Source organism: Parasteatoda tepidariorum, chromosome 1 (genome assembly GCF_043381705.1).
Source record: "Parasteatoda tepidariorum isolate YZ-2023 chromosome 1, CAS_Ptep_4.0, whole genome shotgun sequence".
Classification (NCBI taxonomy): Eukaryota; Metazoa; Arthropoda; class Arachnida; order Araneae; family Theridiidae; genus Parasteatoda; species Parasteatoda tepidariorum.
Genome location: NC_092204.1, coordinates 69,506,384 through 69,530,471, shown reverse-complemented (window position 1 = coordinate 69,530,471; position 24,088 = coordinate 69,506,384). Strand labels below are relative to the sequence as shown.

Here is a 24,088-nt window from a genome sequence, read left to right as displayed (position 1 = left end):
ATTACCGGATAAACTAGTTATGAAATCAAAATATTTATTAAAACAATCCAGGGACTACTAACCAAAATAATATTAAAAATTGATTTTGGAAATTTCAATTAATTAAGATTTTTCAGCAAAACATGCATCCACACTGCTTTCAACAATAAGAGATATAAATAAAATAGTGCCGAAATATGGAATATTGTCTCTGACAACATTAAAATTTGGTAAGTTTCAAAGTAAATTTTCAACTTCAACCTCACTATTCATATCTCAATCACATAAATATGCAAGCAAAAAATAAATAAAGGAAATGGGGGGAAAAATTTACATGTAGAAACTTACATTAATTTTGTTTTCTTTTCTTCATGAAACCTTGATACAAAACGATTGGCCTAAAATTTTAATAGTAAAAGCATAAATCAACAAAAAGCTAACATTTTAAATAAACATTCGGAAAAACAGTTGGAAAAAAAATACTAAAAATAAGTTTACATTGAATAATAATATAATAGAATACATAGTTAAAAGAATATATAAATACACCCTTGCCAGGGAGCAATGTTACAGTATTTTTCTTTATAAGCAAGGCTTACCAAACCGTCGTTTGCAGACCCTTTGAATTAGCTATGGGTTCCTCAGCAAACTTATTAAGAATATAATTAATATTTCCAAAAATAATAGTAAAATGAATAAATAAATTTAAAAAGTAATATCACTAAGAACTGAAAACAAAGAGGGGAAAGAATGGTTTAGGTCCATTTTTCACAAAAATGACGATTGGATTACCCATCTATTACATTTTAAGGAGTTTAACAAATTTATAATATGAAAAATCGCTTCTCCCTGAGAGTTATTACGCAGTGAGGATGGCCCGTACTGCGAAGAAACCCTTCCTGTCCGCACGTGAAATTATTTTTGTTCCTTCGTTTATGGACGTAAACCATGCATTCCTTTTGGTCTTTAAATGAGAATGGGACAAAATAGTTACATGCCCATAGCAAGAGAAGAGTAACCAAACTTTTTTCAAATGTTTATTTACATTTCTACGGCTGCGCCTGGGTATTTAAAATTCGATTTCTCAGGAACTATTCAATCGATTTTGCTCAAATTTTGTATTTTGCCTGTAACTTAACTGCCTGTAACTTTTGCCTGTAACACACTTAAAAATGATGTAAAAAATTGCATACCTTAATATTTATTACAGCTATCATTCGGATAAACAAATTTTATAATTATGTGTAAAAATTTTCAATTCATTTAAAAAGTTCTCAAGATATGGCGAAATACGCAAAAAGTAAAATTAACATTAAAAGATAAAAACTTTGGATCACTTTCCTGACCAAAACATGGGGACCATACTTCCCAGATTGCGGCTAACCTCTATATTTTGGGGGTCAGAAATCCAAATCCATCAACAACAAAAAAAAGGCAGGTTTATTCAGAGAAAGTACGCTTTTGTGTCTGATTTCGTAACTTAAAATATTGTCTGCACTAATTAATTAGCCAGAACGTGAAGATCCAATCATTAGATCAAAAGTGATTCAGGGTGGTCCGTTTATTTTTTGGGCACTGTACATATAGTTTTTATTACAAATAATTCAACAGTTTAACACAACAGTTATTAATTAGTGTAATATGATGATAAGTGAGGGGAAATGACAATTTTTACAATGGATTTATAAAAATTAATGCTGAATTACCTGGTTTTGTAAAGAAAGCCTCAAAGCAGTACTTTGCTTTCCAGAAATAATTTCACTCTTACTTTGAAAGTCTTCAATACTTTTAGCCAAAATAAGAAATTCTGACATGTTGAGTTTATCTAATGAACCATCCTAAAAAATATATAAACCATACTAATTTGGAATTTTAAAGATAAAATAATTAATAGGAAATTGAATAAGAAAATATCTTTCCATTTTCAATAGTTATTTTATCAACTTTTTATGGATATCTGCTATATCTTGATTAAAATAGCAGGAAAAGTGGCTTGACCCAAGCAAAACTAGACAGGAGAAAGATTAAGAACATAAAATGTTCCCAAGATTTTATTTGATTTATGGAAATTCAGAAGAGCATTGAGAACTTGAACTCCAAGTTGTTAATAGTTTTATTGTTCAGTCTGATAAAATTAGAACTGAATAAAAGTTTTAAGTATTTATAAGAATTGGACTGTGTTTAATTTAAAATTAATCAAGGAGAAATCATTAAAATTTATAAACATAATTCTAAAATAAACATCCAGCTGAACTAAAGAATAATTTTACTCAGATAGAAATAAATTTTAAAGAGAAAGGAAAAAAAATAATATTTAATAACTCTTTAAAGGATTTTTTTTATTTCATTCAAATGTATTAAAATCTCATTTGAAATGGCTTTTATAAAATTGGAAATTATTTTATTTAAAGGAAAATGCTACACTAGTTGAAATATCAGTATTATTTCATTAAGATTTCAAATCGAATCATTCATTTCATAAAATTTGATTTTATATAAATTAGTAGTTCATACATCTTATCATTAATTATTTAATGTAATTTAGTTTTTACTTATAGCATGAAAATTAAAATTTGATGAAGTATAAAATAAATGTTTACAAAATTACATATTTTAATCTCCAATTAAAATTAGTTTTACCAATTATATGAAAATAATATATAGATATATCTTACTCAAGAATGAAAAAAGTTCATTTTAAAGGCATGTTTGCACACAAATGAAATGTCAATAATTAAATTTCATATATTTTTCATAAAAAAAGGAGATCAAAGAAGGCAAGCTATCATATTAAAAGTTTATACATCAACTTTGAATTTTTTTTAAAATGATAATAAGGACATTTTTAAGAAAGTGTCATTCAGGAAGAAAAAAAACTACTAGTTTTTCAGCATTCTAGCCATTGTTTGTTAGGAATCAACATCTTCTGTAAAATGTTTTATTTTTTTAATATTTAGAAAATTGAATAATAAAACTGGCAATAGAATTGATTGAAGCAATATCACTAACTTTTATTGACATAAAGTACCTCTTACCAATACCTCATACAAATTTAAAACGTGTCTTAACATTAGTTAATTCCTCCAAAATAAATCAACAGAATAGTTAGTGAAGTAAAAATAGAGAATTTATTTTTCTTGATCTTTACTTATATAGTAGCTCATACAGTCATATCAGCTCAAATCAGAGCACTACGCTTTTTTTTAACTCTATATAAAATATTGAAAAATGAAATTGGAAATTCAAATCTAATTTATTCAGGGATCAAATTTTAAAAAAATGATAATAAAATGCAACAATTCAAGATCTACCTAATTAATACAAAATTTAGATAAATCATAAGCTATTGTTACTGCTAAAGTGGAGAAAATAATAAATCTGATCAATATAAATTAATACAAGATTTTTAATGAATAATAAAGATATTTTTCAATTAGTATATAAAATTGCTCACTTTAGCTTTGGCTGTCAAAATTTTTGCACAACATTCATGTGCATGATCACAAATAGAGCATAGGACGTCTTTCAAGACTGGCTTAATATTTAAATAATCCTGCTCAGAAACCATCACTTCATTTTCATATTCTCTGAAATATATTAATTCAATTTAAACTAAATACTATAACATTAATGATCTATAAATAAAATTACTTTACACCTTAGTATATGAAAAGAAAAGATTCAATATTGATAGACTCCAAATAGCTTGAAAAATTTCACTTTTACTAAGTATCACTAAGTGTTTTATTTTGAAATGAAGTTGAGTTATTGTTTACATTATTAATGGCTAAATAGCAGAGTTGGAAAAATTCATGGTTTTTTTTAAAAAAAAAAAAATCAGATTTATTTGATTTAAATCTATTTTTTTAATTCATTTTATTATATTTACCCGCCAAATCATTTGACAAAGTGTGTTAACAGTATTTATTATTATTTAAAAACAATAATATAGCTTAAATAGTTATTATTTCTAACTAAAATATTTCAAAAATTATAATTTAACAATTACAAACTGTCACATTTACACTTAATGTAAGGTGACAATTTAATCTTTTAATTATATCTAATCCTTTAATATTCTTTAAAATTTACTTCCTTTTTATATAGCTAGCAGTTTAAATTTATTTTAACTTTCTGTTTGACCTTCCTCGTGGTCAACGCCCTTCCTTTGGGGAGAGTTACCCCCTTTAATCCTGCCTTTCTTTTTTTCTTCTTTTATTTTTTTAGGAGAGCTAAGTTAACCAATCTCTTTCCTTTGATTTTTCAAACTCTCCTCCTCTATAAATTTAATTATCTATCACATTTCTGGTCGTACACCAGTTAACGAATTTTTAAGACACTTTTAACAGATTCTCTTTTTCCTGCTTCCTCGCTGGCTACTTTTTTCTCTGATATGCGGACTTCGGTCCGTATTGAGGGGATTTTTTTTTACATTTTTTTTCTTAACCTTTATTTTAAATCAAATCCATAACTGTAATCAATTTCTGTAAATCAAACATCCACACTTTACACCTTTAATTTTCTTTAACACTAAAGACTCTCTTAAATTTAAGCTCTTTCCAAAAATATCTTTCTTTAAGGGCAACAATAAAATTTAGCAAGGTAAGAAAAAGAAATCAAACAGTTTAAGTATTTATTTAAGAAATTGAAGAAAAAAAATGTGGTTATTCCACATTAATAATGAGATTTAGCAACTGCCAAGTAAGTATTTGCATAATCTAGTATTTGTAAAAGCACAATGGCATTGCAGAACTGTATGAGTTTTCTGACCTGTTAGCAGGAAACTAACTTAAAGCCTAATGTGGGAAAATTTATGTACTTTGACTTAAGCACAAAGTGTCTATAACTGTCTTAGATATTTATGTGAATATTAACTAGATTATGTCAATTGCTATAAAAAATCTTTCAAACAACGTGAAATGAAAAGTTTTACAAAAATCATAGTGCTGTTTAACTGAACTAAATAAAAACTATGGTAAAAGAAATGTATAAAGTTTAGCACGGGAAGCGCAAGTGGTTAAAATTCCTAATAAGAATTCTGGGTTACTACTTCCAATTTATTTTCATGACTAAAATTAAAAAACACACAGAAATATAGTTATTTGCACTTGCACTGTTTTCAAAATTGCTATTTACCATTGAATGTAGAAATTCATTTAACCTTAGCTGAAGACAAAAGAAACTGAAGGTAAAACTCAAAATATGGCAGCAATTTTATTTTTTATATGGTTTTATTAACTTCCTTAAACCAATTAATGGCCCATGACTCATAAGAATTCGTAAAAAAACAAAAAATCTTATAAATGATAAAATAACAGGAAAATTAAAATGCAAATCTGACGAATAAACTTTCTGAGAATATCGAGCCTGTTCAACACATTCATAAACTTAACATAAATAGGAGGAGGGATACACCAGAAGTTTTCACTATTCTGATCCAGTTTTAGAATCTTGTAATTGTTTACATCAGTCTCACATCCATATCTTTCAAATGCTTAACATAGTTAGACACAATATTGGTAAACTTAAAGTTACAGATAAAAAAATAATTCCGAGCTATTTCTTAAATTTAGATGACTTTTTTAAAACAAAATATATAAAGTAAATTGTCATACATTAAATGCAAAACTGAGCATCTTCGGAAATTTTCTCCAGTAACAACATTGGAAACATAACCAGAAGCAACCTCCAATGTATCATCCATTACTTGATGTAAAGCCTTTAAAAATGCAACATTTATCAGATTAACATTTTGCAGGTATTACTCAAATTATTAAAAAATAACTATTTCAGCAATAGCACTTATTAAAATAAATAACTTTTAAGAACTTTATTAATTGTAGATAGTTTAATTTATCCAAATCAAAATAACTAAGAATACATTTATTAAATTATTCATTAATTGAATTAACGTTGAAATAAGTTTTAAATAAATAAATACAAGTTTAAAAATAAACATAACACGAAAGTATTTCTTTAAATATTAATGAGAGAAAAGTTTCAACTAACTAAAAAAAACTATTTCAATGAACTAACAAAAATTATTTCAATGAACTATTTTTTTTATTTTATTACTTAAATAGGATGGGATAAACATTCATTAAGTGAAAAGAAAACCAAGATGGAAAAGGTTTTACACAACAAATAAACTGTTTCTACATTAGAATGAAAGAGTTAATTTGATTATAAAAAGCTTGATCATAATTTTCTTAGAACATAATGTAAATCGTTTTTTATTATTACGTAAATGGTCGTCAGATAACTTAGTTTATTTAAAGAAGATTGTAAAAAGTGCATTTACACATATAAATTTTGCTAGATGATTTTTTACCACCTTTAAGAGAGCTGTATGACTCCTCATTTGAAAAATATCAGCATAAAAAGGGAAGGAAAAAAAAGCAAAATTATATGTTTCTTTACAGTCTCATCTAGTTGCATGAATTTTTAACAAAAATTGAAAAATATAAAGTTTGATGGCACAATGCAAGAAAGTATGATGAACATAGATTCCTTTCACACTAGATATTTTTTGGCACATTTTTGACAAAATTGTGCTTGGTCCAGTATTGCATGCAAGAGTGCACTTGGATGTTTCTGAATGAGGAATTCTGTTAAATATCATTCACCAAATAGCATAGCAGTACCAAAGATAAGTGTAAATTTAGGATAGTTATTCTCAATTTTTTTTACTCAGTTTAAAATTCCTTGATGATTATTACTCTTCTCTTTTCAAAAACTTAACATATAGTCAGACAATTAAATGATTTAAGATTAATTTTAAAAATAAGTTTGCTTTATACATAGTTATGATTCTGGTAGCAGAAATCTTCCAGCACAGAAGATTTATTACAACATCTGCAGATTATTTTTCATCTCCTATTAAAAAACAAATCAATTCCAAACAATGTTCTTCCGTTAAAAAAATTTTGAAAAATAAAGAACGCCATTTTCAAAATTTCAAGTATTCTTTAAAAGAGTATAAAAAAGACATTTTTTTAAAATCAGTCTTTTTTAAAATCCAACCCTAAAATTAAATAAAAATATGAAAAAAGACTTTCTTTCTTTTTCAAAAAAAAAAAAGTACCTGAATGCGTTGTAGGAGAAAATGCAAGTTTTTCATTATGAGTTGAAACAGCTCAGCCCATTTTTGAAAAGTCAATGACTTCAGCTGCTCAGCCAAACTAAAAAGAGAATTATGGGGTGTCATTTCTTAATGTGCTCGATTTATACTCTATGTATAGCTATGAAACTGGAGAATTGAAACAATCACAAACATACTGTTTCACTTATTAAAATAATTTTTTTTTAAAATTAAATTATAAAACATTAATTGAATATAATTTTACAACCAAATAAGTTGATTTTTTCAACAAAAATTTTTTTAAAAATATTAATGAATTAATATGTAAGTTATTGAAAAAATATCAGTACGCATTTTTTACATATTTCAAGAACAAAATCATTTAACTCATATAAAATAATATGAAACTGTGGCAGTTACGAGTAAAGCTAGAACAAGAAAATTCTCTCTTAAAATATTTCGTGGTAGTAAATACAGCATTATGATTTTAGAATAGCAGAACATGACTGCCATGACCTATATATATTGCATAGTTCTCATCACTTTTATCAGAATGTTAAATTTGTGGGGACATTAAGTTTTCTCTGAAAATGTGCAGGTGTGTACATAATCTTCTACAGATAAATCAAGTAGTATCAATCTCACCATCCACCAACAATGCCTGCAGAAAGGGCAAGATTTACTCTCCACACACCATCTGTTGATGCATTTTTCGTGAAAATGGTGCCCACATTTCAATATCACAGGGCTGAACATGGGGTTGAAACAAATGGAACAATCCTTAAAAAAGTATTCTGGCATGTCCAGTGCATATATTTGTTGTATAATTTCTTGCGCCATTCTTTTTCAGTTGATGTGGATAAAAGTTTGAATCCCGTCTCTTTTAAATTTTTCAAAGGCCATTTTCCAGAGGAAGCACTTTCCCTGAAATTGCCAAACTCGCCAGGCTATGGATCCTTCATAATCGTCCATCACAATTTGTAATGAGGGTCCATCCAACTTGTGTACAAATGTAGCAAAGGTTTTGTGACTAGAACTCCATCTATCATTGCCTGAGCTACTTTTGCTTCAGCAATATTGTTGGACATTAAGTATTTTTTTTTATTTTTTGTTGGCTTCTTCAAGTAATGTATCAATAGTTGTTGTGGAATCCTTGACTTCTTTCTTTGCAGTTTTTAATTTATCTTCTAAAATGGAAATATCCATTTTAGACTTTTTAAGCATGCTCTCTTTTTCTTCAGCTTCTTTAAGCTCTTCTAGCTTTTTTTCTTTTTCGATTCTATCTTCTTCCTTCTTTACTTTCTCTAATTCTAGATAAAGATTATAGCTTTTGTAAGCAACACGTGCTGAACATAACAACTTTTCTGAGATTGGAACCATTTCAGCCTTATTATTATATGCTTTTAAAGCATCAGCTACAGTCAAATGTGCATTCAGCATTCTAGAAGACATAGACGCTCTCTCTTCTGATAATATTCTGTCAGATTTGGAAAAAGCTCTTTCAACATCTGCACTTCCATGAGCAAGTGTCAATACTGCTGTAATAATATTTCTAAGATTCATATATTTAACACTACCATTTAAGCCTTGAATTTCAAATATGTCACTCCAAAACTTTTCAATTGGTTTTTCTTCAATAACTACTAACTGTAGAAGTTTCCATTCATCTATTACATCTCCCATCTTTAAAGGAAATGGTAGCAAGGATGCAATTTCTTGAATCTTTTTCAAACTGTTTGCTTTTTTAATATTACCATTTATTATTTTTAATATTATTAATATTTTTTAATATACATGACAATATAGATTCATTCATAAGTGGCCCTTTTTTCAAAATATAACACCCAACTGTAACAAAATGTTTTTGAACATTCAGCATGAAATTTCACTGCACTGAATAAGACAGTCAAGAATGTTTTTTTCTAACACAATATCCTTTGAAGGCATCAAACTGTCTTGATCAAATATATCACCTACTACACATGTGCTTTTTTTAAGATATGTCAAAGTTTCTGGTTTGCAAACTCTGCCACCAATTTTAAGCAGCAGTTCATTTTATGCAATCATAAAGTTCTTGCACTAAAGGTCCTTCATTTTGGAAAAATCTAGTATATTTGGTCAGAATTGCAGAACTAGCACAGACAAAATTTAACTCTGCTTTAATAAGTGGCAGTTTTAAAAGAAAAACAATTTTTTTTTATTTTTTCTTTCTCTGAGAGGTATAAATTTCAAAAAATAGTGGACAATTCCATCCCAAAGTTCCAATATTCTAATAACGGCTGGTTCCAATGTACGCCATCTCGAAGTTGAATGTTTGATAAAGCAAAGGTCTTTAAGCTTTTTTTCAACCAAAACAGTTCTAAAATCTTCTCCTTTGGCAAGCCATCCATCAAAATAGTGAAATAATGCAATAGCTAAATCAGAAGTGTTACACCCAAAAACATTTAAACTTTTTATAAATGCATTATGTAGCATGTGTATGTTGCAAAATCCCATATTTAGCAACCCAACTCCTCTAGTTGATTTTATTTCTTCATTCATTAGATTAAATATGGCTTTGTTAACATTAGGTCCATCACTGGAAAGCATTAACAAGTTGGAAAAATTCAAACCTGCATTATCTATGGCAGATTTTAGATGTTTCATTACATTTTCTGCTTTTGCATGGCATAAGAAAAATGTCTCCAAGTGATAAGAGAAAACTTTTTTATTTTTTTCAGACCAAAAACGTCAAATTGTAAAGTATAAAAGGAATTTTTAATCTCATTCAAAAATTCATTTCCGAAATAGGGAGCTAACGCATCAGTGATAAGGTATGTTGCTTTAGTTGGATTAAGTGAAAAGTGTTCCATAGTTGAGGAAGGAAACATACAATTAAATACTTCATCTATGTCTTTGCAGGTAGAAAGTGGAAAATTAGAAGAGATGATTTTTAGGCACCAAATTATTTCAGCTTCATAAGCTTGATCCTTAATGCTCAGCATACTTAATGATGANAAAAGGAATTTTTAATTTCATTCAAAAATTCATTTCTGAAATAGGGAGCTAACGCATCAGTGATAAGGTATGTTGCTTTAGTTGGATTAAGTGAAAAGTGTTCCATAGTTGAGGAAGGAAACATACAATTAAACACTTCATCTATGTCTTTGCAGGTAGAAAGTGGAAAATTAGAAGAGATCATTTTTAGGCACCAAATTATTTCAGCTTTATAAGCTTGATCCTTAATGCTCAGCATACTTAATGATGAAGAATGACCAGACAATGAAAGCTGGTTGGAGGTTTTTTTCCTTGCAAAATTTGACTTATGTTTTTCTGATTCAGAACGCCTTTTTATAGCATAAAAACCTTTATCAATATTTACAGGCATCATGTTACACACCACACAAATCAAATTATTTTCACGCTGGATGCCCCAATCAGACACAATGTGTCCATTAGAATCCTTCATACCAAGCCATTGTTTTAAAAATTTACATTTCCCCATGACTTGAAATATTTACGTTATGAATATTCTAAACAATTTTAACTAGAAAATGGTTATATTCTTAAAACAAATTATTTCCAAAAAAACAAAGCATTTGGTAGAAAACAAAGTCAAATTTTTGCTGAAAGAAATGAGTAAAATGCGGTTCTATTCGATGACGGCGGACTTTTGCGGTGGTAATTTTTTTTTTGCGGACTTTTGGGAAAATTGTGGACCATTTGGGAGGCCTATTTTATACATTCATTAAAATGTAACACATTCAATAAAATATAAACATAAGTGGATCAAAGTTGACAAAAAGAAACAAAAGACTCATGCTTTTGATGAAAAGGCTCCAGCATGAGCCGTCTAAATTTTGATAAACAATATGGATGAAAAATGAAGAGAAGAAATTAAAATTAATGTAAATCTGATCTGCAGTATGGGCAGTTATCACCCACCTGCATCCATTGCATAATACACATTAAGTGGAAGTAATGGCCACAATTTAGTCGCTCAGGACTGAACATTTGCTCTAAACAGATAGAGCAATTATCAGGTTCTTTATAAAAATAATCGTTCATATCCGGACCATATATGGAATCTATTAACTCTTGGGCCATTCTTACCCAATTAATGCGTATAAATGGTTGCAGGCCCTCCCGTCTCCATTTTTCAAATGCCATCATAAATAATCTATGTTTCCCAAAATAAGACCACACACGCCATGCAACAGATCCCTCGTACTCGGCTAAAGTAGCAGAAGAGGTGGTAACATCTAATGTTGAACAAATATCTGTTAAATTAAATATTGTAGCAGATAACAAAATATAAAATGGGCCACAATACCTTCTAGTGTATGGCATTGGGACGGGTAGTGTGAAGATATAGGGGGCCTGAATTTCGCATAGTACGAGGGTTACTTTCTCAAGAAAAACATCAAACCGCTCGCTGTGTGGGTAGCCCTCCTCATGATATTTTAAGTGGATTTCTCAGTGCTCTATTGTGAGTTTTAAAGAACGAACCAAAAGGCTGACAAGAGCTGCTAGTGAACACACAACAATGTGAAAATAAATTAAAAATGAATTCTTATAAAAAATTTTTTTTGCAAAAACATGAAAAATTATACATTTAATAAGTGAAGGTAAAATGTATATTTGTTTGAATTCTAAAAGAGAATTTTAATTTTAAAAAAACTTATCGAGTAAAAATGTATAAAGATCATTACTAAATGAAGAATACTAAAAACTCTGATTAAGTAGATTTTTCTAACATAAATAGAATACAATCAATCTGCGCTTTATTTTATCAAGTCTTTCAAAAGCTATTGAAAAAAGCAAAATAAAAATAGCAATAAAAGATATTGAGTACTTTTGCTCTCTCAATATTTTATTACATTATCTTGTAATATGGATTCACATAAATTGTGTTTTTAAACAACAGTTTTTCATTGTTAAGTCACCATTTCTTTGGTGGTATGGTGTTTCAAAAGATAATGTTAATGATTTATTCCTTTTTGCCATGATATTATAATACATTTTAGCACAATAATCAAACATTCATAACCTTAATTTTGTATCTGATAAAAACTCCTACATTTCTACTTTTGAAACATGTATGGCGAGTACTGTCTCAGATTAAGAAAAAAAATTACTAAGATTTAGATTCTATTATATTTGATTAAAATTTTTTTTAAAAAGTTAATGGCCTAATTTTCATAATTATTTAAAGTTAAATTTTTTTCTGAATTCTTGTAAACTGTAATTCGAATATGAATTAAATGGTATAAAATGCAACTATCACACAGAGTCATTAAAAAAAAGAACAATCTATTTCTTATCTTTTTTTTAAAATACTTTTTAAGCTTTAATAAACTGTGAATAACGATGTAACACATATAGACTATAATGAAATTTTAAAATAAATACTATTAAATAATGGTTTTAAATTAATTGTTTTTTGAATAAAGAAAATCATTTTTGATTCTATAAGAATTTTTAAAAATAGTCACATTTTTACACATGTTTATATTGACACTAACATTCATGTGAATAGTTATCATAAAAATGTTAGGGAGGAATTAAATTGAATTATTTTCAGGGTAAATCTTTTCAACAACAGAATAGTAATCATTAGAATTTTTGAAAAAAGTAAGATCTAGAGTAAGTAATCAGATCATTATGAACATTCTAAGACTTCACAAGATAAAAGATTATTTAGTAAATTTTCATTATTGTTAAATAAAGGAAATCATTTTGATTTTATGAGTTAAGCTCCTTTTAAAATAATGTATATTTATATTAAACTTTGTATTATTACTTTTTATAAAAATATTGAGGGTGAATTAAGACAATTTTAATTATTGCCTAGATAAATTCATAATAAAATATTAATAAATAGTATTTTCAAAAATTTTAATAAAGTTATTAAGAAGGATGTTCTTCCCCAACCATTACAACCTAAAAATATGAAGAAAAAAATTATAGCCAATTAAAGTAAATACAGCTCTTAAACTTCAAGGCAAAAATGTGAATGTAAAGATATTAAAACTTATAATATTCAACTAAAATTATAACTGATTTAAAAAGTCTAAAAATATAAATAAATTTTTTTATTTGTTATTAAAAATAATGCCTATATGAAGAACACATACTATAAATAATGACTGAAAAAATTATTATAAATTTATAAACAGCATGTTTCATTACTTGCCAGTGTTGCTTTCAATGTCGAAATCATCACTTTGAGATATCACTTCTATCACAGTCTGAAAAAAAAATTTAAAAATGTGATTATATACAGGTAAAATTACATTAAAATCAACAAGACATTTAAACATAAAATATTTGTAAAAATTTTGAATCAAACATGGTAAAATGTAAATATCTTTTCAAAGTTTTACAAATGACTCAAAATACCTAATCAAGTGTTATTAGTTGAAACTTTAAAAAATATTTTAAAAAAACTTTTTTTTTCTAACTTTCAAATTTCTTTGACTTTTTTTTTCAATTACCTTTACCTTAGCATTCAATTCATATTTTTCAATTCACATAACATTTTAAATAATCACTTTCCTACAAAGATATATTTTATAAAATTATTGGGTACCTGTTTGATAGTAGCTTTTACTGTAGTAAAACATTCTTCCTTAAATGTTTGTACAAACTGAAAATGGTTCTGCCGTAACATACCAAAGACTATAAGAATCAATTTTTCCTACAAAAAAGTTTAAAAAAATTGTTAGATGTTATTCAAAGACAATTTCATATTTTACACATTTTAAAACAAATAGTAAGAAAAATTTTAATCTTTTTCGGACTAATATCTGTGAGTTAAAGTTTACTTGGATAAGCTTAAAGATATATATCTTAAACAGTAAACTCCCGAATATCTGCGGAATTGGTTTATCTTGCTTAGTAAATAAGTAAAATTTCATTTTACTTATTTACTAAGCAAGATAAACCAATGACAAGCAATAAACTAGAGTTAATATAAATTTTTATTGAAAAATAAGTTCGATAAAGTTCTTTAAAAAAAATATGAATATCAATATATTAGTTTTCTTTAAATGATGTAGCATATAAAAATTGTAATACCTCTTCCATGACAAGACATTCAGTGTGAGGTCGATTTAAATCTGCAGTTAAATATCTAATAAAATCTGTTGCCATCATCTTACCGATAACTTTTTCCATTTCAGCTAGCTGTGAACCAAGATGCCTAAAAAGTAAATTAAGCATGTAATAGCTATGTGGTAATTTAAAAGCACTTAACATAAATTTTCATTTAGCCAAAGTTTTATGAACTTGATTATTCACATACAAAATGCTTATTAATGTTTTTTATAACATTAAATTTGAAAATTGGACAAAGTTAATTAAAAAAATCCTCTAAAATTACTACAAAGGAACAATTACTTTTCATTTATCTTCTGAGAAAAGAAATAATAACTTATATTCTGTTAATCTTCAAAATAATAATTTTGTAAAAAATAAACTAAGTAGTGGATTTTTGTATATTTTTTTTTTTTTATAATAAACAATGAAATATTTTAAGAAAGAAGGAATTTTTATTTAAAAAAAATATATCAATTAATAATATCAAGTTTTCTTTAAAATTAAAGAGTAAGTTTAAAAAATTTAAACTTCAAAATACTTCAGGTTGAAAAAATTACATCGTTATCACCATGTCAAAACCAGGGTTTTGCAAATTTGGCAGTCTTAACTGAGATGAATTTCTTAATTTGTTTTTCGGTTTACCACACTATGACAAATATACAAATATGAATGACACAAAGTAGTCTTGAGAAATATGTTTTTAATTTGTATATAGTATGAGAACCGTAAATCTTTATATACATCTTTAAATTTAAAAAATAATAATAATAACTTTTGTATATTTATGGTTTTGGTCAAGTACTGACTAAATGTCAATTTATTTTTCTAAATTTCTCCACTTGCTTCAAATCTTAATTTTTGTCAAGTTTGAATCTTTTTGTAAAATGTCCATCATTAAACATTTATAATAAATGGTTAAATCAAAGTTAAGTTTAAATACCATAAAATAAAACCAACTTTTTAAAATAAACAATAAATTCCAATAAAAAGTCACCTGAAACTGTGAACACCACTTAATTCTTGAGCCAAAACATCTTGTGTTGTATAAATCATATCTAATGCACCAACAAAATCAGATGTTTTTAAAAGTATTTGAATCGTAGGCTGAGTTTGATGAACAGTTGATATAAGATTTAGCTGCAATTTAAAAAATGTATAAAAAAAATGTTTCAACACATTTTAAAAAATGAATGTAATAAAACAAACACATGATAAGATTTCTAATTCATTATAAGTTAAGCTTAGTATAAACTACTAAGCTAAACATATTTTTCTTTAAATAGATTATAAAAATATATTTAAAATGATGCTCTAAAAATTCTTAAAATTCACATTGTCCGCCTATTGAATATTCGTACAATATCAATATAATTAATTACAATCATTTTAATTATATCAGGGAATTTATATTACCAAATACTGAAGAAACATATAGAAAAATAAATACTAAATAAATAATAAAAATTTTCACATTTTTTAAAGCTTGCAATTACAATTAAGGAGCTTTAATGAAAAAAATGCTTAAAAAATTTATTAAACTTTATAAGTTCAAAAACTAAATGTAATTGACATTGATCGTTCACATTCATGGCATTTTACTTTGTTGCCAAAAGAGAGTCTTAAGTTACTCATTAATTGTTTGTTACCAAATGCACTTGGAACCTTCGTCCAATCTGAAAACACTCAAAGATTACCACTCATACCTTCATCCACTCAGATTTGAGAAACTTAAAAATAAATGAATGCTGCATAGTAAAATAACATTAAAATATGTTCTTTCTTTTTTACTGCTAAATCTTATTTTTTTAGAAATAAAATGTCACTTGAAATCTCCTTTCCTCCAGTTCTTAATTTATATATTTTTCTACAACTCACTTTTTTATAAACGGCATGAAGATTTTTCTGTCTCCTTTTTAATTTCATGATTTTCATCGGCCCAGTTACCAAGACATCCTCGATAACATGAATTCTTTCCCTGAAACAAATTACAGAATTTGAACATTCTATAGTTATAAAATATGTAGTTAATGGGAGAAATAAACTTTTTCTACATATTAATTAAATTTTTAGCTATTATGAGAGAAATCTGTTTGACATGTTTCCTAACCTTTTTCCTCTTACTTACCCATAGATCAAATTTTATTTTACGGATATTTTCTCGCTCATAATCAAACAATTTACACTTAGTAAAAAATATGAAACTTAGATTTAAAAGTAAATGAAGCAGAAGACTCAGTCTAACATTAAAAACATGTGATATCGAATTTACAATAGCAGAAATAACATAACTTTAGAAAATTCTTACACAGTTTAACTAAAGCTGACATTTGTAATAATTTAGGGCACTATTTTACTCTGTAAATTGGATTCGAGAAAAACATTTAAAAAATGTAAAAGCTGGTGAAAATGTATAGATAAAACAAACTCAGTTCAGCATCAAGCACCAGAAGTAGTAACAGAAAATTTGCAATTGTCAAACACACACACAATAAAACAGATGACTGCTTGATTCTTCTCATAATAAATCTTTCGAAAGCTATGCTGTAATGATGAGGCATTTTATTTTTGATGAGCTATATTATATTTTAAATATTTCCATAAAAATCACTTTTAGTGGCAGTAAAACATAAAAGTGCAAAAATACAATACAGTAGAGTATATTATTGATTACAATGGGGAACTTTTTTTTTGTTGACATTTTTAAGGGATCTTGGATATTTTCATGCTGCTGATTTCAAATCTGTAGTTGGTTTCTCTCTCTAAGTTATTTTTAAAATGACATTTGTAATACCTCTTATAATACCTCATAGTATATTTCTGTCAAAATATGCAAGTTTAAACAGGGTGTCAGTATATAACAAGGGATCACGCAAATGTTGCAACAAATTTCTATGGAGTTAAGGCACATCACCAGGATATAAATTGCATAGAAAGCCCATGCTCAAAAATGTCGAACGTCACTAGGGGTGTTTTCCTATTATGAACTATTTCCTTGTGTACTTCTCAAACAGGTCATAATAGGGAAGTGCCCCTAGACGTTTACATAGAGATTTCCAGGCATGGGGTTCTTGTACAATTTTAATTCTGATTATGTGCCCAAACTCCTTTAGTGCAACATTTACACAATCCTCTCTTATATACAACATTACGTATAAAAATGTCATTTAAAAATAGCCTTAGGAGCAAAATAAATTTGAGATTTGAAATCCCCACACTTGAATTAGGCAAGATCAAGATATCTAAAAAGCAACATATAATTTGTTCCCTATTGTTATCTGTGAGAAAATAATCAGAGCTTGATAAGCAATGAAAAGAAAATGATTAAAAAAGTAATGATATGAAATCATTAGCACAATAATAAGTCAAAATTGATTTGCATGATACTGGAACAAAATGCTATGAATATGCAAATGCTATGAAATTTATTACACAATACTGATACAAAATATTTTGCTTGATATCCAAACAAAATTTAATGATAACTGACCTTAGTTCACAAACACACTTAATAACTTCAGTTAATTGATCCATTAAGGCATCATGAGATGTCATTGCATGGAAGAAGGCTTCTGATCTCAGTGAAATCTGCTGGGCAATATGAACTTCCGCTATATCTAAATAATGGCTCATCTACAAGAAGATGAAGAAGAAAAAAAAAAATTTTTTTTTTAACTATTTAGCATAAGACAGAGATTTATAACTTTTAACTTTAAAAAAAAGTAGTTTAAGGAAAAATATTAAAATAAATAAATTAAAATCTAGATACTTCCGATCTATTTCTTAAGCAGTTGTAGTCACTCCTAAGTGAAATCAATTTGAATAAATTTTAGAATATTTTGTTATGATGTTTAATATCCACTAATACCTTATCATTATCACATAGATTTACAGAGCCAGAAGAGCCCAAGGGATAGAAGGATCGCTTTTCAATGAGGCAACTCAGGATTGAAACTAAGAGATGGTTGATCAATGCCTATGCTGCTCCTGGCTCACAATGACCACAGAGCTGACGAAAAATATCTCCAACGTTAAGAAAATCATAGGTTACAGCCTCCTTTTTGTCAAACACAGTATAAATGTTTTTTGACTTTCCCTTTTCTTGTAACATGGATAACTTTGTTTAAAAATAAGTCAAACCCTGATTCTTGTTCCAAGAGTTATTTTTGTTGCACCTACTGCATCATAAATTAAATAACATGCAATTAATTATAGAATAAGATAAAGTTTTAGCACACCATTAAAAAGTTAATTCTTAACAAAATACATTTTTAAATAATAATTATACATCTATAACTTAAGAGGATAGAGCACTTTAAAAATAAGTTATTTTATGTGATACTAGAAATGAATATTTTTACTTATCAGAGGTATATACATCCAGTATCGGTAAGCAAAATTACACACACACACAGATATATGTATCTTGGCAAGGTCAATACAACTAAGGTATAAGGTTTTTGTTTTTATTTCACTTGCACAACACAAAAAATCAGTTCATCAAGGAGAATGTACAATCCACTTATAACTAATAACTTTACGCTTGCAGAAACATACACATAAAAGTAAAAACACTTTATCCTATTTCCAGGTGCAAAAATTTTAATCTTAAAATGAAATTAATTAATTTAATTTCACAAGAAAGCTTTTTAAAGTAATATTTAACAAGGTCACTAAAATTTCTTACTCAAAAACTTTCTACAGTTTTAAAAAATGCAAATTAGAAAGGCAAATAGTAATAGTCTTGCATTTACTTTTTCTTGTAGTAACTTTACAGAGTTCTTTTGATTTGAGCTGCTACAGGATTCGTGATTATACAATTGAGACCATGGTATAACAGCATTAAATGTATTTGGATTCTCCAAGTTAAAATCAGACTGCAAAAATATCTGAAAGGACAAAACTATAATATTAAGATACTAATTATATTAACTAGATACAATTTACAATTATGCAGCAAACAAATTATAAATTCCTTATGGACAAGAATCTTTGCTATAAAAAAGTAGTTAAAAGAAAAATCAAATTTAGTCTTTATTAAGTTTTTCAAGAGTTTTTGACAATTTTTGCAATGCTAATGATAGTGTATACTAACATAAATAAAGTTAAATAGAACAAGCAATTTTGCATTTTGTGATTTAATTGCCTACAAGTTTTAAACGCAATTTACAATTTAAAAATTTATCATTTAATTTGACAGAAACAAGCTTACAACATAGAGCAAAAAAGCTCATTTAGAGCAATAAAGCTTACTTTAGGAATTTCTTCAATGTCAGCATCTAGAAAGAAGAAAAAAATAGGTGAAGAAAATTAGGAAAAAAACATGAAGTAGAAGGAAAAACAGAAATGTACTATTCATAGTTTAAGTTAGGATAATATATTACCTGGCTTTTCAATTAAGGACTGCAGATATTTATTTGGTTGGTCTTTAATAATCTTCTTAGAACTCTTCCGTAGACCCTAAAATGTAAAACAACTATGAATCCATAGATATATACAGTGTTCTTCCTAAGCGTTTTTAGGAGGACAGCCAGCCCTGCCTGCCCTTTCATCCCTATAAATGCACCTTTTTTATACAAATAAGCTGCCATTCTTTAAAAACACTGTCTTTTTATTCATATTCCATTTTTAAAAAAATTAATTAACAGTTTAAATAATAATTACACATTGGTAAAATTATCTGAGTTTATATGTTTAGTTCTTATTACTATTACAAATATTTACTTCGTTAGGATTATTCTCAACTTGTTAAATTTTTATAATTATCTTTTTTTCAGAGGGGATATTAATAAAAAATTTTTATGACTTTACATTTTAAAATTAGTTTTTAGATAAATACTTTTTTTTAAAAAAAATATGACTTAAAATTTTCCTTTTCTCATAATTTTCAGTTTAAATCATAGTAAATGCTTTCAAGTTAAGTCAATTTTTTTTTTTTTTTGAAAAAAAAAAGATTTAGCATGTCTTTAACTATTTTTATAAGCTACAAATTTTTCTTTTAATGATGAGAGAGAATTATTTTGAGAAATATATACGTAGAATAGTATAAGAGGGTAATTTAAATATTGTTGACAATCATATGAAGTTATTACATATGATCTTTTCTGAGAGACAGTGCCTTGCCTTTTTTATTCCTAGGGAGAACTCNTATACTGCTATTAGTTTAACAATTGCGTGCCATCACAGAATTCAGAGCAATTATTTGTTTGCCTAAGCAACTTAATGGTTTTTTTCTTTTCAAAACAAATTTCTGTATATGGTCCTTATATTATTTATGGATAATTTGTCTTTAAAATAATAAAGTGACACTGTGTCCAATACATAGCATAAATTCCAACAAATAGCAAACTTCTTACAGATAAAATCTTATCTGTATAAATGTAAAGGGCTACTACTGGTTTGTTTCAACCAGTTGATTGGATTTGTGTGAGACACCAAACTTGAATTTACCACCAAATTTGACTTCTGGACACACCAAACTTAAAGTATTCCCTTCCAATCGCTTCTTTGAGTCTCATAATAAAAGAGACATATTTAAAAGAGGTAGTATTACTTTTTACAAACTTAATTTTTCAGATGGCCAGACAGAATGTACTGGGCAGAAAAGAATGCTTAATTTTTTAGAGGAAGAGATGAGGACAATAATACAAAAAATGCTCATTATATTTAAAATTTAATCAAAATTCCAACACATCTAAAATTTTATGTTACATAGTAATATTTTATTTACGAGGCACAACCAACTATTGGCAATTGTTTGGGAAACATCCCTGAGGATAATCCTAAGACGTAGCATCAAAATTTTGATCCTCTGTAGAGGGGGTGACTCTTCTTTGATAGCCCAACGACCTGTGTGCGACGTTGGGCACTTTACAATATAAAACAGTTTAACATGGACGATAATGCATGCCTTTGATCCTTCACAGGCTGATCAAATCAGTTACACACTTATTCACTGACAGCAGCAAAGGATACTTGACTTCGATGATCTACTGGCAAGGCGGGATTCTGTCGATTAGAAAAATTTTAGTTTAAAAAAAATCAAATGCTAGTTATAGAAGAATGCAGTAACAAAAAATGCTAGAAATCTCTTATGATCTGGATTTACATTGCAAAATGTATTACCATAACACTTTAACAAAACGCTAGTATGTAATCTAGTTTTGTTACTAGTGTTTTCTAACTCTAGCAAACTTTGCTACTGATTTCTTTGAATGAAATTATGCTATGTGTACTTATGATCAGTCTACTGTAGGACTAAATTTTGTGTTAAATTAAATTTTGCAACTGAAAAAATCATTGCACAATGAGTTCAGAAACTTTCAAACAGTGAATAGTAAACAAATAAAATTTTGCAAAACATACCTTTTTAATATGCTTTAAATAAGTTTCAAAATGTAGATATGAAATATCTGGTAAATAGGTAGGAGGTAAACAAGCAGAGTCAATGAAATTATCACCCCATGTTTTAGTGAAAAGATCTAGTTCTCTTTTAGCCTTACGAGGATCATTTAAGACAGCAGGCAAATTTTGAGAAGAGTTGAAAATGGTCCATTGATATTTATCATCTACAACATTTGGTTGAGGATTTGACTGATTAGCAGTAAAGATATGTGCATACTTTTGACGAAGATTTTCAACAAACTTGTCTTCTTGAGAATGATCATCATCAACTAAATTAAAGATCAAATTAATTTTCATTATTATTTACACAAAATCTACATTATTGTTCATTTTAATTGATTTATCAATATACAATGATTTTTAAAACGATAAATATTTGAACATTAACCCACTGATTGTTCTGTACAGTAAAAGTCACATTTTAACCTGCGGTCTTTTCTGCATAGCAAAACTGGTTTTTCCAATAGATAGAGAAATAGAGTACAGAGAAGAAAAATTCTCTCAATTTCACCCATTTGCTAAACTGCCAGTGGGTTTAATAATAAAAAGAGTTACTTCAACTAATCTAATTAAATCAGGTATATTGTGATCTCTGATCAGTAATGACATAGTAGTCAAGGCACTGAGCAGCCACTTTGATGGACTTGGTGAAAGTTTGAAGGTCCCTTTACTTCAGAACAGTGGGTACCAGTTTATCTAAGTAATGGCAGCCAGTGCACAATGATGCACCTTCTTCATTACCATCATCATGCAAATGGTCTTAAAACTGCAGAGCCTTAACCTCTACAAGCCTCAAGACTTAGAGTTGGCTGTTGCAGTGATGCTTTAGTTTGTAGTAAGTAAAAAAAAGCTGATCCACAAAATTAGCACAATGTCAATAAATGTTTTTCTTTTTTTTTAAATATGGACAAAAACAATATAAATAGATTCAGGAGTGTTTGATGCAGAGAACGGCAGCAGTATGCCCTCCTCAATAATTAAAAATCTCAATAAAATAATGGTGGTTCAAAAGCACTAAAATTTGACTTGAACCACCATAAAATAAATATTTTTAATTCCCCAGACCAGTAATTGATGTTAAAATATGGTACTCCACATTTTTTTATTTTTTCCTTTTCGTTATTTTTTAATTTATTGTTTTGGTTTGTGTTATTGTCATAAAATAGCATACTCTATCGTAATTGTGAACATTACACATACTTTTTATAACGTAATGTAATTTACTTCATTAACTTTTCTTCATAAAAAAAACTAAAGTGATATGTCAACAGACCAGTAAAAATGTGTAAGGACTAGTAATATCTTTTAGTCTTTGGGCCACAAACTTAATTTCACCCACTATGGTGGGTTAACTAGGTTTGTTACTTTTCTGGGGATATTTCCGTATCGTAGTCTGTTGTGTCTACTACAATCGCCAAGGTGCCAAATAGACTTTAAACTTGCAAAATGTTTTTAAAAACAAAACCTGTAGATATGTACCCGGGGATGGCTACAAGTTATACTCTTCAAGTTGGTCCCTTACTGCGATATTTTTTTAGTTTCTCGCCGGTCACAGCCTAGAAGTTGCCAAGACGTGACGATTATTCTACCACAGCTCAAGATACGGAAATCTGCCCACTTTACAATATTAAATCACCTATTTGATATACAATCAAAAGTAACTTGTAGAAAATGTGATTTACTACAAAAGTGTTTCAATAATAATATATCAAACGAAGCGAGTTAACTATGTTAAATATTAACTCTTCATACTAAAAACAGCTAGTTGGTGGGGATTTAAAATAATAAGCTAAGCGAAAAAGAATTATGTGCATAAACTATTATTGATTTCCCCTTTATCGAAATTAAAATTATTTCGTCCATAGCGTGATATTCGTATTTTAATGCACACTACATACATTAAACTCACCAGTAAATGTTAAGACGTGATGCTTAACAACATGAAATTCATAATCTTGATCATTTACCCCTTCAAGTGGTAAAGAACCACATATGTTATTGTTACCGTAGCAACAAACATATGATCCCCCTTCTTTCTTGCAGTGATTTAAACGTAAGTGAAGTCTGAATTCTTGGGCAGTTTGAAATTTAGTGTCTATACATAAATTACAGCGCTTCCATGCAGCAACTGACGACCTGGTTTCTGATGTCATAGTTGCATTAATAAAAGTCTACAACGAACATTTCTATTTATCTTTACAAATATTGCCATTGCAGCTAAAATTTAGATTTTTAGACAGCTAACAGAAGTGCCAGCTAAATCATTACAGAATTGTAAACAAACAAAACTAAAAAAGACTCATTTACACAGCTTATTTCCTCATCCAAATTTCGATACGATTCGATTTAATGCACAGTTTGGTTGGTTTCATTTAAATCTGAAAGACACGTCAATGCGATTCCATTTGCACGGGCGTCAAGAGCAATAGCCATGTTGTTGTAGTCGTTAATTTACGTCGCACTGGAGCTGCACATTGGGCTATTAGCGACGGTCTGGGAAACATCCCGGAGGATGATCCGAAGACATGCCATCACAATTTTGATCCC

General features: G+C 27.9%; 1 protein-coding gene across 1 annotated transcript in view; it reads right to left on the bottom strand.

Moving 5' to 3' along the window:
- Positions 1-23,851, bottom strand: part of LOC107438984 (VPS54 subunit of GARP complex scat) — a 32,377-nt gene extending 8,526 nt beyond the window's left edge. Inside the window, exons 1-16 of the mRNA XM_043038814.2 lie at positions 23,451-23,851; positions 21,503-21,810; positions 19,522-19,597; positions 19,391-19,416; positions 18,892-19,026; positions 17,628-17,770; positions 16,016-16,115; positions 15,135-15,277; positions 14,120-14,243; positions 13,632-13,739; positions 13,232-13,290; positions 7,064-7,160; positions 5,595-5,698; positions 3,434-3,566; positions 1,686-1,817; positions 328-377 (exon numbers count right to left, since the gene is read on the bottom strand). Of these exons, the coding sequence (XP_042894748.1) occupies positions 328-377; positions 1,686-1,817; positions 3,434-3,566; positions 5,595-5,698; positions 7,064-7,160; positions 13,232-13,290; positions 13,632-13,739; positions 14,120-14,243; positions 15,135-15,277; positions 16,016-16,115; positions 17,628-17,770; positions 18,892-19,026; positions 19,391-19,416; positions 19,522-19,597; positions 21,503-21,810; positions 23,451-23,694 (1,982 nt within the window). The 5' untranslated portion in view covers positions 23,695-23,851. The remainder of the gene's footprint in view (positions 1-327; positions 378-1,685; positions 1,818-3,433; positions 3,567-5,594; positions 5,699-7,063; positions 7,161-13,231; positions 13,291-13,631; positions 13,740-14,119; positions 14,244-15,134; positions 15,278-16,015; positions 16,116-17,627; positions 17,771-18,891; positions 19,027-19,390; positions 19,417-19,521; positions 19,598-21,502; positions 21,811-23,450) is intronic.
- Between the last annotated feature and the right edge of the window lie 237 nt (positions 23,852-24,088).